Here is a 15,480-nt window from a genome sequence, read left to right as displayed (position 1 = left end):
TCTATCTTAGCTTTTGTGGGTATTTGGCTATGGCTGACTTTCCATCTTCATCATGCTTCCCATTGGTCTGTAGGACACTCAGCTACTTATAACTGTTCTCTTTGTCCACTATCCTGCCTTCTGGTATCTCCATATATTCAGTCCAGATCACTTTCCCTGTATTTGCAACCATTTGGCCAATGCTCATGGATCAGTGAGTTGATGTCTTGCCCACTCCTGGCATACAGATTGATGTCATCCATGTGCAGAAGGCGGGTGATGGTCACTTCAATCCTGAATCTATTTCCATATGAATGTCAGTCCCTGTACTTTGACCCTCTGGACTGTGGGAGGAAGCTGGAGTACCCAGAGAGAACTCATGGAAACTTCACACAGAAAGGTAGAGATGGTAGAGTCAAAGTCAGGAGCTTTTTGCTGTGAGGCAACAGTACTAACCACCGGGCCACCATACTGTACACCCTGAAGGTGAGCGCCTACGTGGAGCAGGTAGAGAAAGCTTCCAACTACGCCAACAAGGTGCTTCTCTTCCAATGGAAGGGAAGGAGCCGGTCTCACGTCTAAGAACAATCAAACCCTACTTCCTGATGGACCTGATGGCATCGTTCCTCCAGGACTGGAGGCACTCCTGGAGCTGGCTCTTAGGATGAGCACGGCCAACACAGACCCTTTCAAAGATAACCTACTTGAAATCTATCTGTCAAATTCAAAAGATGGTGATATAAACATTAGTTCTCAGGGGAAAGGGGAGTTTTTTTATTCTTCTTTTTATTCTTTCTTATTCTGGGATGAATCGAGGAAAACTTTTAACTGTTTAACTGACTGATCATTGTTTTAATGCAACTTGGACAAATAAAAGTTATTCAAAGAATGCTTCAAAATAACTATCAAAAAAGCATTTCTCTGCCAAGTACCAAGAACTGGTCTAGAAGAAATGTAACATAAAGCTTTAATATCTCCCCAATAGGCTTGTGTTATTATTGTGTTATTATTATTATTATGCTGAAGTTAAATTATGTGATAAAAATGACCTAGAACTTTATGTGAAGAGATAATGATTGGCTTCTTAGTGGTTCTTTTGGGATAGAACTATAAAATAAAACAGTTTCTTCTCAGAGACCAATACTTGAGCTGCAATAAATTCATTTCAAGATCAATTAATCTGTCAAGAGCCAACAATACAATAAAGACATTACTGCCCAGTGAAGGGATAACATTCCTGTGTGTCCATGAAGTTTGTTACATTACTAACGCTCAGTGCTTTGTTTGCCTGTTAGCATGAAACATACCAGCATATGGTATTCGTCACGTTACTTGATGGCATTTTCCAAAATTTTATGGATTAATACAGAAAACTTTACAGTCTGAACCACCATCAGCCATCCTATACATGTAATTGTTAATTGACAGCAGAATGTTATCATGTCTGAAATGGGACAGTTGGGGGAGGGCAGAGTTTTTGACAGCTCCACAAGGATAACGAGATGTAAGGAATCTGATAAAGCAGATGGCTTGAACGCAACCTCACACACGCTTTGTGGAGATGCTCACAGTTTGTTACTGCTGCAGAGTGGCTCTCTTTAAATGCCTTTATCTACTTCAACGGGTAACAGCTGCCAAGACAGTCGCCCACAGCCGGAGAAAGGCTATGTGTGTGCGTGCCTTACTAATACAAGCTGTTCCAAATAACCACAGAGGAAAATTTTTTTAATCTATTTTTATGTGCGTGTCTAGAGGTGCACGTCTTGCACAGGGTCGTACCTGGTGAACTTCATGCCAGCCGTTCTCATCTTGGCAACACACAGAAGCGTGGTGGTTCAGTAGAAGCTCGCAGCAGCCTGGGTCCCCACCCACCACCACACTGTGATACAGGGGAGTGAGTCCCCGGCTGTCCTTGTAGTCTGGAGAAGCTCCCAATTCTAGCAGCGTCTAAGGATGGACAGGTAAGATAAAGTTAGACAGGTAGCTGCTACATTAGTATAAAGCAGATAAGCTGTGATTCTTTCTTTTTCCACCTAGCATACTTGGGATCATCTTCCTGTGGCATGACCCAGTTTTGGCCAAGCTGTCAGACAGGCCTCACATTTCACTTATTAATACTTTAATGTAGATTGGAGTCGTTGGTCAACTCAGTGACTGCAAGGTATAGTTCTGGAATATATTCATGCAGATGACAAATAATGCAGGTTTGCAAAGAGCTCGCAAACCTGCACACGTGTTGTGTGCAAATGTGAGTGATATTTCAGTTCACCTAAAGTCACAGGAGTCACTAAAACAGTTTTCTGGAACCAAGTTTCTTTAACATTTACATAAATTTATAATCAAAATATTTTTACAGACTCAAAGCTGTTAAAAGCTGAAATAAAAGCTGATGCATGTGCACATTACACACACAGACACAGACGCACACACACATCATTATGAAACTGTCTGTCCATTGTGAGATTTCAAAGATAAAACACATTTTGTTTCTCTTGCAGAAGTCTTGTCTACACTCACCTATAGCGTTCACTTCACGAGTACAAGTACAGTTAGAGGCATCATCCCTTAATCAGCTCAACATGCTGTGAAATGACAAGTCTGCATGCATTAAGAGTGCATGTCAGTTACGTTGCAGCAAAACATCTTCGAGCATGATCTATCAGCTGTCAGACTTTCATTGGGCTTCTAACACAAAGAAAGCCAGCAATGCACAAGTAAGCAAGTGCTAAACAAATGAAAGGAGAGGAGCCTTTACCATGAGTATAAACTGGTTCTTCGACCTTGCAGCTTTGTGAAGAGCAGTCATGCCATCTTTTGCCCTGAAGTCCAAATGAGCTCCTCCATTCTTCAGCACCTTTATGATCTCGCCCGCATTGTCCAGGTGAGCTGCAAATGTCAATGGGCTTTCTAGAAAAACAAGAAATAACAATAATAAATAAATATTTTAATGACTGAAATTCTGTCTGGAAAGGAGAGAGGGTGAAGAAAAGGAAAGTGCAGACTGAAAACTCAGGGGACAGCATGTGTCATTCAAACCACATTTTAAGATTTGCTTTTACTTTAACACTTCAGAACACCTGAGTAAATTAGCACTTGTTAAGTGGTATAAGCAGGCATTGTAAAGTGAAATCTCCTGTTGATGAACCCAATGAAAGCCACGAACCAAAATGCACTGATCAAACAATATTCTTCTTCTGTATACTCTGCACTCTAGCTCTGGTCATCAGGTCAAAGCTAACGTTGGCATTAGCCACCCTAGCAGCATTATATGCTAACAATAAGGATTTCCTGTAGTTGTGGTGACACTGCCATTAAAAAAATAAGCAATCAAAGATTTGATTCCTCAGATGGTATTACTGCAGCCAACAACTGAATATATAGTACGCTTTGCTCACGGCTAAGAAATATTTAGATTTAGCAGCTCTAGTGAGTAAATGACAAGCTAATAAGCACATTATGCCATTATAGTGGCATAAGTCAGGGGTACAAAACTACCTTTTGTACCTTTTTGCAACTTCAACTACAGTTCTTTAAAGTGGATCTGTTATGCTATTCCTTATGTTCCAAAACTTATAAAATGATGTTTCAAATAATAAGGTCAGTGAAGCTCAGGTTTCACACTGCTTTAGAACAGTACTCGGTTTCAGGCAGGTTTTTCCACTAATGGTTTTGATGATAAAGAATTGGAATCAAAATAAGCTGTATCCAGTCTTTAAGTCTGACGTCATTAGCCGTTTCTGGGTCCAAACTCCACGTCAGGTCAAACGAACACTGCAGCATCACTGAGAGTTAAAAACTGTCTAAATTCTTTCATCTTTAATAAAATGATCAGCGTTGCTGCTTTACCAGGTGTAACAATGAAGTTTAACATCCAGGCATCCATGAAAACAGGATTTATTACATTTAACAGAGTTAGAAGTTAACAGGAAGTTAGCTCGCTAGTTTCCACCTAAACATGATATAGCATGTTCTGACTGAGAGGTTTCTGAAAGAATTCAAATGTACAGCTCTGCTATCACTTCCAACAAAAATGAAGACAGAAAACTAAACAGCAGTGACGTTTGTAGGGTTACTGAAGTTGGACTAGCTGGTATATAATGATGTGCTATGTGTGGCTAGCGACACAGCTATGTTAGCATAACATAAACACAGTGAAGCTGGAGCATGAACGCTAACTTTTTTCCACTCGATGAAAGTTAATGTGAGGGTTCCTGATGGTTAGGGACAAATGCAATCGCATGGCAGGATGCTGTAAACGCACCAAACTTCAGTCAGGAGAACAACTGAGATAATCCATCCACAATATGAGGTTAGTCATTAATATACTGCTGCATGGGCTGGGCTGTAGTTACATCATAAGGGTTTAAAAACGGAGCTTTAAAATGAACAGTGATGACAAAAACTGAGGGCAGTGATAGTGATCATTGACTGTTTTTAAGGGCTTGTTCAGATTAAATAGAACAAGATACAAAGCACTTAAACATGTTAGAAACACAACAGTCTTAACAAACGCAGAGTAGTTTGGACCCGGAAGCAGGATTCATCACGTCATCACTTAGGCTACGTTCACACTGCAGGCAAAAGCGCATCAAATCCGATTTTTTTGACCCTATGTGACCCATATCCGATCATGGTATGACAGTGTGAACGGCACAAATCCGATATTTTCAAATCTGATCTGGGTCACTTTCGTATGTGGTACTGAATCCGATACATATCCGATGTTTTAGAAAGCGACTGCTGTTTGAACGGTCATGTCGCATTAAATCCGTCTTTTACGTCACTGACACGAGACAGACGCCAGTTATCAGCGCCGGAGAAGCGCCCGCTTCTCGTGAACGCTTCCTGGCCATCCAGTGTACATGTTAGTGAAACTGTTGGGAAGACAACGTTGGAGAAACGTGAACATTTTATTTGTACTATATAATCTGCAGATTCTGACCGAAATCTGCAACTATCCTTTGAAGCACCGCTCCTCTAAAACAGCAATAATGATAATTATTAGGTTATCTACATTATTATGTAAATAACAAAGTAACTTAAAGCAAAAATTGGGAAATGTAAAGTCCGAAGTCTTTATATTAAGGGCCATCAGTCAAACAATATTGTTTGCTCTTTGTCTAAACAGAGCGCGTTGTGTGTGACATCTTCTTGTGCGCATGCGGGCCGCTTTGAGCGTTCACACTGGAGAGCGTTTGCTGTCGGATTTTATTTGTAGTGTGAACAAGCAGACAAAAAAATCGGATTTGATCAAAAAATCGGAATTGAGCATTAAGACCTGCAGTGTGAACGTAGCCTTAAAGACCGGATTGACCAAGTATTTGTACAAATACAAGGAACTGAGCTTTAGCTATTTCTTTGTTCTCAAGCTACGTAACAGAGTAGACGATAGACACGATTGACAACATGACATCAACATGACAATGGTGCAGAGTACAAAGATGCTGGAATAAATAAAAATGTGCATCAGTTTCTGCTTGGCTCATTTTTGTCCTTAATAAATCCAAAACTGACTTCCAGCTGCACGGTGCATTTTAACAAGATGTGTTTTGTGATGGTCTCGTGCATTTGGCTTCTATTAGACTCACTCTTAGTACAAATAACACTTGACTGTAGTAAACTGGTGGATATACAAGTTTGAATGGACCTATACTTTACATACTAAAATGAGGTAAATATATAAGTGCTTCAGAAAGCACAATCTTAATTTCAATGAGAGTGCTTTCATGTATACTTTCTGATGCAACATTTGGGTGTTTGTAAATTTTCATATTGCTTTTTTCACCATTCCATAATTCAAGTGGGGTCTTACAAGGTTTCCTTTCAGCGCTTACAGTCGAGGTTCAGGTTGTTACCTCATTTAAACTGACATGAAGCGGGCCGATAAAAACAGGTCAGTTGTCTGTCAAAACTAATTAGAATAGTAAGGGATAAACTTTGAGGTGATTAAAACATCGCCGAATGTTTCTCAATTAGGTCATCAAAATAAGACACTTTAGCAACAGCTCTGACCCAGTTTGATGATATATCAAACACTCATGCTCAATCATTTCTAAACTGACACAGAAATCATCTATGGAAAAGAAACCATGTATGATTTTTCTGTAGTTATGTCAAAATAAATGATTTCATTCCAGCCAGCAGCAGTTCTTTCAGTTACCTTATTATATTGAGAGATAATAATGTCTCCTGCACACTTGTGCAAGTTTAGTTTTTCATTCTTGTAAAAATGTCACATGTGAGAAATATTGTTGTGGCAGAGCAGAGCCCAGTGTAGTGAAACTGGATAAGAGCGACCAAAAATTCAGTCGCTATGTTTGTTGTGACAAAAGAGTCATGAGCACATTTTGAGAGTGGGGAAGCTATTTCTCGTCTTGTATCAAAATGAATGGCACCAAGTGGGTAAGTGGCAGCTTCTGAAGGGATGGAAATGAGGCTTGATTTGTCCTACTGTGCTGACAGTGCAGACATGGGGAGCTAGACGAAGACGAGTGATTTTATTTTGTTTCGGCGATCACGTGGAGATTTTGCTCACTGGTTGTAATCAATAGCTGGTACGAGCTGAGTCCTGAACACCAGAGACGCCTCTTCCTCTAAGCAGCAAGACATTCATTTAACAATAGCGCCCAATAGCTTTCAAAGCCCAATATGATAACCTCAATTCTCTACCTAATAACCTCTTCTGCTCTTCACTCCATCTTTATTTGCCTTGGTAGACCACATTTTTTATGGCCAGTCTGTCCACTCAATACTGACCATGTTAAGCTCTTCAGCACTGGACATTAAGTGGACATAAATAAACATAACTGTCATCCTTAACAATCAGGTGAGTCAACAGCACTTAAATTAGTGCTTACCAAATGATTGGATGCAGGTTTTTTGTGGGGGGTTGAACAACAATAAGGTCGACAGACGTAATCCCTCCTTACAAAAGGGTCTTCTGCTTTCTTTTGTTTTTGCACTGAAAAAGGCTTCTGTTATCCCAATTCTCAAAAAGCCTGGTGCAGACCCCAATAACTTTGATAATCTTCGCCCTATATCAAATCTCCCCTTTATTTCAAAAATTCTTGAAAAAGTTGTCGCCGCCCAGCTTCATTTACATCTCAATGACCATAATCTCTATGAACAATTTCAATCTGGTTTCCGCCCCAATCATAGCACAGAAACTGCTCTGTTAAGAATTACCAATGACCTTCTGATGGCAGCTGATTCTGGTCTCCTATCCATTCTCATCCTTCTTGATCTTAGTGCCGCATTTGATACCATTTCTCACAATATTCTCCTGAACCGGTTAGCTTCCATTGGTATTAGTCATACCCCCCTTGCCTGGTTTACCTCATATCTCTCAGACCGCACTCAGTTTATCCAATTTAAATCCCATTCCTGTTTCTGCTGGTGTGCCCCAGGGTTCAGTATTAGGGCCTCTTTTATTCATTATTTATATGCTCCCTCTTGGTTATATATTCCGAAAATATAATATAAATTTTCACTGTTATGCCGATGACACTCAGCTCTACCTTTCTTTTAAACCCAATTCATCCCTCCCACCTACCTCCCTCTCAGACTGTCTTATTGAAATTAGATCCTGGTTCTCCTCCAATTTTCTCAAACTTAACAGTAATAAAACTGAAGTTTTACTTGTTGGCACAGCCTCTATCTTAACCAAATCCCACAGTTTTTCCATTAACATTGAAAATTCTCCCACCCTTCCCTCCCCTCAGGTTAAGAGTTTGGGTGTCATACTTGATAATACTCTTTCATTCCAGTCTCACATTAATTACATAACCCGGTCTGCTTACTTTCATTTACGTAATATTAACCGACTCCGTCCCTTCCTTACCCCCCATGCTGCTGCCATCCTTGTCCATAGTCTTATTACATCCCGTATTGATTACTGTAATTCCCTTCTATTTGGTCTCCCCAAACGGTCCCTTCACAAACTCCAACTTCTTCAAAATTCTGCAGCTCGGGTCATAACCCGTACTCCGTTAAGTGCTCATATTACCCCAGTTCTTCAGCAGCTTCACTGGTTCCCCATAGAAGCCAGGATAAATTTTAAAATCTTACTTCTTACATACAAGTGTATCCATAAATCTGCTCCTTCATATTTGTGTGACCTGCTCCATATCACCACTGTTTCCCGCCCTCTCAGATCATCATCTGCTATTCAACTTACTGTTCCGTCCTCACACCTTATTACTATGGGGAACAGAGCTTTCAGTCGCTCTGCTCCCTGGCTCTGGAACTCTCTTCCTCCTGCACTAAGAAATATTGACTCCCTCTCCGTATTTAAGTCACAGCTCAAAACACATCTTTTTAAACTGGCTTATTCGCTTTAATGCTGATTTTATCTGTTGTCATGCTCTGTTTTGTAATTTTAACTTATTTTATGTATTTTATGACTACTGTTCCTTTTATTAATTGTGTTTTTTGTAAGGTGACCTTGGGTTTCTGAAAGGCGCCCTCAAATAAAATGTATTATTATTATTATTATTACAAAAAAGAGCAGCTTGAGGTTTCTTCCTCACAGACTGTTCTTCTTAAGTCCTCACTGTCTGATTAGCGTCCTCTCAGGGGCAAGTACAGCTGAACCATGAGTGATTCTCGGTGCCATAGTAATACATGTCCTCCAGAAGCTTAGATCTCAGTGTAAATGTCTCCTCTTCCTCCTTGTTGTTTTTTTTTTTTTTTTAGTAAAAGCTTTGAGAGTTTTTTGTCAATGCCGTTGTGGTGTGAGTAAGGCACGGCGGGACCACAGATCACCATTTAGAGCCATTTATTGTCATCGGCTGCAGCTCTTAAGCTGCCAGCCGTACATCACACCACAACTTACAACACACAACCCCTGCTCCCCCGTGTTTTACCACAGCGGGCGTGATGCAGATGCCGTGCAGGTGCGTCCGCACGGCATCGCCGACCACGCCTCACCACACACCATCCATCGCCTGATTGAGGCCAGGGAGCCATCCGGCCGAACCTACTCCCCCCAACCGGTTTCCAACCCGGCGACAGGACCGTGTCTCTTCCGGAGGCTGCCCATGCCTCCAGTGGCGGTGGCGATGCTGGTCCGGAGGCCAGCCACCTGGCGAGCCGGCACAACCCTGCAGCACGGTTGTGAGCCCCTGCTCACGGGCGGCTGGGCAGATGTCCGGCGTGCACCGGCCTCTGGTGGAGGTGAGGCCGGTCTGGCAAGCACGCCGATCTCAACCTTGGCGCACAACAGCTCCAATCGAGCAGGCTCCCCTGGCAAAAAGTGATTTTTCTGAGAACCCTTGAGTGGTGTCTCACGGAGCAAGCCTTTGGTAAATGAACATGACCACTCACAGAGGAATAATGAATAATGAAATGGACGCATACCTCTAATGCAACTTTATTTCAGTTTTAGGTCCGTTACCATCTGCAGTTAAGGTATATAAAGGCCTTGCCATATTTTAAGAATATATCATCAATAAAAATAAATAGATAAGCACAACCTTTCAGAATCATAGGAAACCCCAGATGTACATGATGTATTTGACATGTCCTTCATTTCCTATTTTCCCTGAACACGTCTTACCCTGTTCCATATTTTTCTGTTTTCATAATCAGCAGGCAAAATGTTTCTGGACAACCACAGACAGCGTGCATGTGCTTCCTGTTATATAACAAACGAATATTGCGTGTGTATTTCGTTTTGGTCTTTTGAAGCTCCTGTTTAAAAAATATGCCTGTGTTGCTCCTGATAGATTTCTCTTCTGTTTAACAGAGAACACAAATGATGTTAAGCGGAAGAAGAAGTTCCACAGCAAATTAAGTTGAGTGAACAACAGAGTGGTGTAGTGGATGCTTGGAGATTATATGTTGTTGTACTTGCGGGGTGTTAGCCTCCTCAGACTGCTTCCAAGTGGTCCTGTGAGGACTCCTAACTATCATCCTAGCCTAGTGTAGCATGAAACACCTGCTCACTTTGATTTTATGGAACATTTGTGTGTTGAGTACACACTGACGTTAGGACATAACTCATTAGCTGGGTAGTAGCTGCCCACCCTCCATGTGTGGCTCCAAAGACACAGAGCCATGCCTCTGGCTGGGATAACTCTATTCGCCCAGGATGGAGCAGGCAGACCTAACCCACATTTTCCTTAAGGGAATTTCTATACACCACTCACATGTTCACACCTGGAACAAACAAAATCCTTCACTGCTGCCCACAGGGCAGTGTCCTCCACTTCAGCAGGTTTCTGAAGCAGTGCACATGTTTGGTATTTAGTGGCTCCTTTTATATTTGGCACCAAGACCAAACAGCTCTGTTATCTCGGTTTAATTATAGAATACTTTCACAAGGCACTCTAGCTTGTCTTGAAGGGTCAGTTCAAAGCTTTTCTCACTTTCTTTTTTGAGTTCAGCAGAATTGAATGGCTTCTTCTTTATGCCATAAAAATTACATATATATATATATATATATATATATATATATATATATATATATATATATATATATACATACATATATATATATATATATATTTAAATGCAGTGTCCCCAACATACATGTGAGTTCTTAAAAACAAAGCCTTCATTCCCCTCCATCCTCACAGATTTTTAAATGTACCATTTCTAATTTAGAGTGCAACTTAGTGCCTTGACAGCCATTCAAAAATTCAACTCACAAATACCTTCAGAACCTATTGCATCTAACTGTTGCTTCTGGAAAGGATGCCCTTTTGTTTCTTGTTGCTCATTAATCTGCATTCCCTACTAGTAATCCTATAACTACAAGTCACTTAATCCTGTGCATGGAGCAGCCTCTGGTCATGATGGGACTGGAAGTAGGCCCCTTGGCTTTGGTGTTACCTTTTTTTTTCCAATAAAGGGCTTTCGTCCTTGGTGGACCACATATGTCATCTTACACAAATCGATACTTTTTTGGCTCTGGCATCTCCTCCCATTTAGCTAAATTTTAATACATTTCTTCAACAACATTTTACAACAACAGTTATCTCAAGACCATTTCATTGTAAGAAACTACAACATTACAGAGAATGATTCACAAATAATACTGTATGAGCAAGCAAGAACCAGTTCAACAGAACAACTAGGCTCAGGAAGGGTTGGTTAATGACATACAATATTGCAATTAATTAGAGTAAAAGGGTGAGTGGAGAAAAAAAGGCTCACGGTGTAATGGTTAGCACTTCAACAGCCCGAACCTCCAGCAGTTTAACAAAGAGGCAGTTCAGGATCACCTGATTCAACTCTTGACATTTAGCAAAGAGAAAAGTTCTTAAATTTATACGAGGTCTCTGTGTCTTGAAACCAAACTGGGAGCTGGTTCCATGGGACTTTGCCTCTCATTCTGCTTATGTAAACTCTTTTAACCACACTTTTCCGTTTGGATAATATGTTCCTGTGGGGGCTTCAGATATGATGGAATCTGATCACTCCGATCTTAATTCTAAATTAAATTCTCCTCGTGTATGCTTTCAGGGAGCTTTTAGGACAACCTGATTATAAGGAAGTACACTTTGACCAGCCTAAAGTAAGAAATGCATGGACGAGGTTTTCAGTATCTTTTAGATAAGATGCTTCTAATTTGGTATAAAATTAGCACACAAAATGAGGAACTTGAAGATCATTAAACTGAAGATTACATGGGCTTTTTTATTTTTAACTTTTTAAATATAATCGAAGTCGAAAATAAAGGCAAAAAAGGTGTGGGCATACTTGGGGACTGACTCTTTTAACTGACTCATGCCCGTCCACAGTCTGCAGAAGGTTGTAAAAGGGCCAACGAGAGGTCGTTGTGGAAGCATACTTGCTCACTTTGGGAGATTTACACAGATGTCCTGGTAAGAGCGAGGGAGAGCAGACGCTAACATCCAAAAATCCACATCTCATTTAGGTGCTACCATGAGATCCACTAATGATCCTTCCACAGGTTCATGAATGGTAAACCTTTGACTACCTTTGCTTCTAATAGGCTGTCTTTTCTTCATCTTGGCTAAACTTCAAATAAATGGTCGATTTTTAAGCAAGGGTTGATAATAAACTAAAAACTTCAATACAATAAAACAAAAATAAAATCCAGCCAATCCAAAAAAATCCAGCTCTACATTTTTCTAACTGGATTCTCCAGGTCCATCCATCCATCCATCCATCTTCTTTCGCTTATCTGGGGCCGGGTCGCGGGGGCAGCAGCCCAAGCAGCCCAGACTCCCCTCTCCCCAGCCACCTCCTCCAGCTTGTCTGGGGGAACACCGAGGCATTCCCAGACCAGCCGAGAGATATAATCTCTTCAGCGTGTCCTGGGTCTGCCCCGGGGCCTCCTCCCGGAGGAGCATGCCCGGAACACATCACCCAGGAGGCGCCCAGGGGGCATCCTTGTCAGATCCCCAAACCACATCAACTGGCTCCTTTCGATGTGGAGGAGCAGGGGCTCTACTCTGATCCCCTCCCGAATGGCCGAACTTCTCACCTTATCTCTAAGGGAGAGGCCAGCCACCCTTTGGAGGAAGCCCATTTCCGCCGCTTGTATCCGCGATCTCGTTGGCGGGTGCATTGTGAGCGGGGGGGGGGGGGGGGGGCATGAGTGTAGGTGTTTTTACATTTTCTTTTTTGCAAATGAAGAAAAAAATGGACATATTCTGATAACACCTGGTGAGTTTTGTTTCTTTTATTATGTGCTTCTCTGCTGTTGCTGACCCGCCTCACAGTAACAGTGTGTATACATACATATTATCAAACCAGGACTTGCACTTGTATAAACTGTAAATTGTGCTTTTAGTGTACTTGAAGTGTTTGTTGTCTGTGCTTATGAGCAGCATGTTGCCTTACCGCCAGTGTCACTATCGTGATAGTTGGGATCAAAGCCTCTTTCCAACATCTTGGCCGCTTTGTCCACTTGATTATGCTGAACAAGGTCCATGAACTTCCTCAGATTGGCCTACACAACCAGAAAACACAAAGCGCTATTACAGTGAGGAGAAAGAACAAATGGTAGTGGGTGTGTGAGAGCGAGAAAGACAGGATAGAGGTTCAGAGCTGCAAAAAGACTGAAATAGAAGTTGAGATAAAGAATAACGAAGGGTGAAAAGTGAAAACGCTTAGGAATACATTGTTAAACTGAGAGAGACTTGCAGATGGAGATGGAAGGAATATAAGGTAGAATACAAGGAAACTGAAAGCAGGCTACACAGGAGGGGACATGACAGGACTGAGAGTGTGGCGAGTGGAAAGAGTGGAATGGTTGCTCCTTCCTGTTCTGTCTGCTTTCTTTCCAGGCCACATGATAAAAATAGATAAGAGAGCAGCTCCCCAAAGGAGAGGAGTAAAATGAGGAACGAAGAATGAGATGGCAAAAGAAGAGAAGGACAATAGGTAGCAAAATAAGAAGGGACTGGAAAGAAAAGCAGGAGAATAAATGAGGAGGAGATTTTTCCTTTAAACTAACCAATAAAGAACAAAACAGTTTAAAAAACATTTCAAGCTTTATCCATAGAAGTAAAGGAATAAAAATAAATAAAAAGCAAAAACAATAATCAAGCATAGATTTACTTCAGACTGGTCATGTAGTTGAGCTAAGCTGCCATTCAGCTGGATCAATGCCAGTCCACATTAGCTAATGTGACAGCTGATACCGTTCCATCAGGCTGATGTGACCGAATGAAACTAAGCTGGTTTTCATCACAGATGCATAGAGCTGCTGTTTAAATCTTAACCATGATGAGTCAGTTAAATACCCAGAAATGTCACGAGTTCATGTGTTTTTCTGGAATGTTTTATTTAATGTAGCTGATACGTCCCTTGTGTGTGTGTGTGTGTTTGTGTGTGTGTGTGTGTGTGTGTGTGTCTGTGTGTGTGTGTCTCCAGGCCTGATGAATCAGTCTGCAGGACGGTACCCTATCCTTCTCTCTCTCTTTCTCCTTTTACTGAAATAGTTTGGGAAACTGAAGTTTGATTGGCTCTCTCAGTGTGAGCTCGAGCCAACCGCAGGGCAGCAGACTGCATGGCAAACAGGATTAGCTCCGAAAAGTTGGGTCAAGCCAAGAAACAATTCCACATTAGAAACAGATGTCTGTCAAACACATTTGCTAAACTGACCCTTTTGTAAACTTGGTTTGAGTACATTAACCACCGTGCCCCATATTTATTGAACATGTGCTTTTTCTGAACTTTTTTGATTCTAGTAGCCTACCACCTCTTGTCCATCCTCTCTTCCCTATAGTCGAGATGGAGTTAGAGCAGCTGTCAGACAGTTTCCCATAATGCCGGTAACAGAGCGCTGCCAGAGACACTTATACTTTGGCTGCACTACAGGATTACAGTAGCAGTGGGAAAGCAGCCCAGAGTTAGCCTTTCACAGCGATGGAGACGCTAGAAATCTTCAATTTACTGTATACATTTATTTCAGTTCATGTGGGAGGAACAGAGATAGAGTGAGGGAGCAGTCTGCTTTTGGGCTGCCAGAAAAAAGAACAGCCTTCATCTGAGCAGCATACAAACTCACAGAGTTTTCTCGACTATCACACAGGAACAGCAAAGCCAAATAAGCATAACTGACAGGTAAGCCGCACTGTACACTTGCTTGGACTTTCTATCCCTCACTCTTTTCTCGTCACACAACTCGAGCTGCCAAGAAGCACAGCAAACAGATGCAAGTGTTAATCCAATTGAGAGAGTGATTATTGAGGCCACTACAAAGAAACACAATCTGTGAGCGTCCTTTCTTTTCTAATTTTTATGATTTTATTTTGGCAACACCTTTGGTGTGAAACAGCCATTACTGTTGTGTTTTCACACTGCACTTCCCAGGGGCCAGCCAACAGTCAGAGTGAGGTGGGTGGAAGTGTGACATTTATTGTCGCACATTTCATTTATTATTTATTCTTGGATTTCATGATCATTTGTCTCAGCTACATGTACCCGGTTTCTGAGAGCATTTATCTGCTGTTCCAAACACCCAGTGTCAGGTAGGTGCAAAGTAGCGCATCCTCGTTAAATATCGTCTTTAATCTGTTTTTACCTCACTGGGATTTTTAAATCCATTCAGTTCAGCTGAATTGTGGGTAAAAGCTTATCGATAGTTTAATGATCCTCTGTCTCTATGTGCATGTCAAAATCAAGTTAAAGTAGACGTGTCTCGGTCATGTGGCATTATTTGGAAAACCAGTCTCTGCTTTTAGTCAAAGTTGGCTCATCATAAATGACTTGCAATCCCTGTCTGAGAGTCAGTGTGCTTCCTAAACATGTGACTAAATACTAACTCGACAAAAATCCTACCTTTGTATGAAGTTTGGCGATCTGTTTCTCATCGACATTGGGCTGTCTGTAGACTCTGCTCTTGTATCGGAACTGTTGAGTAAAAAAAAGTAATAATTAAGTGCATTTGTAAGCAAAACGGTTACATTACTGTGTTTAAAAATTGTAGGCATCAACAGAAATTCAAGAAAAATCATTATGACTTTATATTTAATATTTCTCCTGACAGTCAGTAACTTCTTACTGTAAAGCAGCAGTTATATT

At 41.3% G+C, this 15,480-nt stretch overlaps 1 protein-coding gene across 2 annotated transcripts in view; it reads right to left on the bottom strand.

The window, feature by feature from the left end:
• LOC134624915 (SH3 and multiple ankyrin repeat domains protein 2-like) overlaps window positions 1–15,480 on the bottom strand; it is a 299,782-nt gene that overhangs the window by 179,213 nt on the left and 105,089 nt on the right. For both annotated transcript variants that reach the window (XM_063470103.1, XM_063470113.1), the window contains exons 4-7: window positions 15,238–15,309; window positions 12,793–12,901; window positions 2,735–2,886; window positions 1,759–1,926 (exon numbers count right to left, since the gene is read on the bottom strand). In XM_063470103.1, coding sequence (XP_063326173.1) covers window positions 1,759–1,926; window positions 2,735–2,886; window positions 12,793–12,901; window positions 15,238–15,309 — 501 coding nt within the window. The remainder of the gene's footprint in view (window positions 1–1,758; window positions 1,927–2,734; window positions 2,887–12,792; window positions 12,902–15,237; window positions 15,310–15,480) is intronic.

This window comes from Pelmatolapia mariae, linkage group LG1 (assembly GCF_036321145.2).
Source record: "Pelmatolapia mariae isolate MD_Pm_ZW linkage group LG1, Pm_UMD_F_2, whole genome shotgun sequence".
NCBI lineage: Eukaryota > Metazoa > Chordata > Actinopteri > Cichliformes > Cichlidae > Pelmatolapia > Pelmatolapia mariae.
This window is presented reverse-complemented; position numbering and strand designations above follow the sequence as displayed.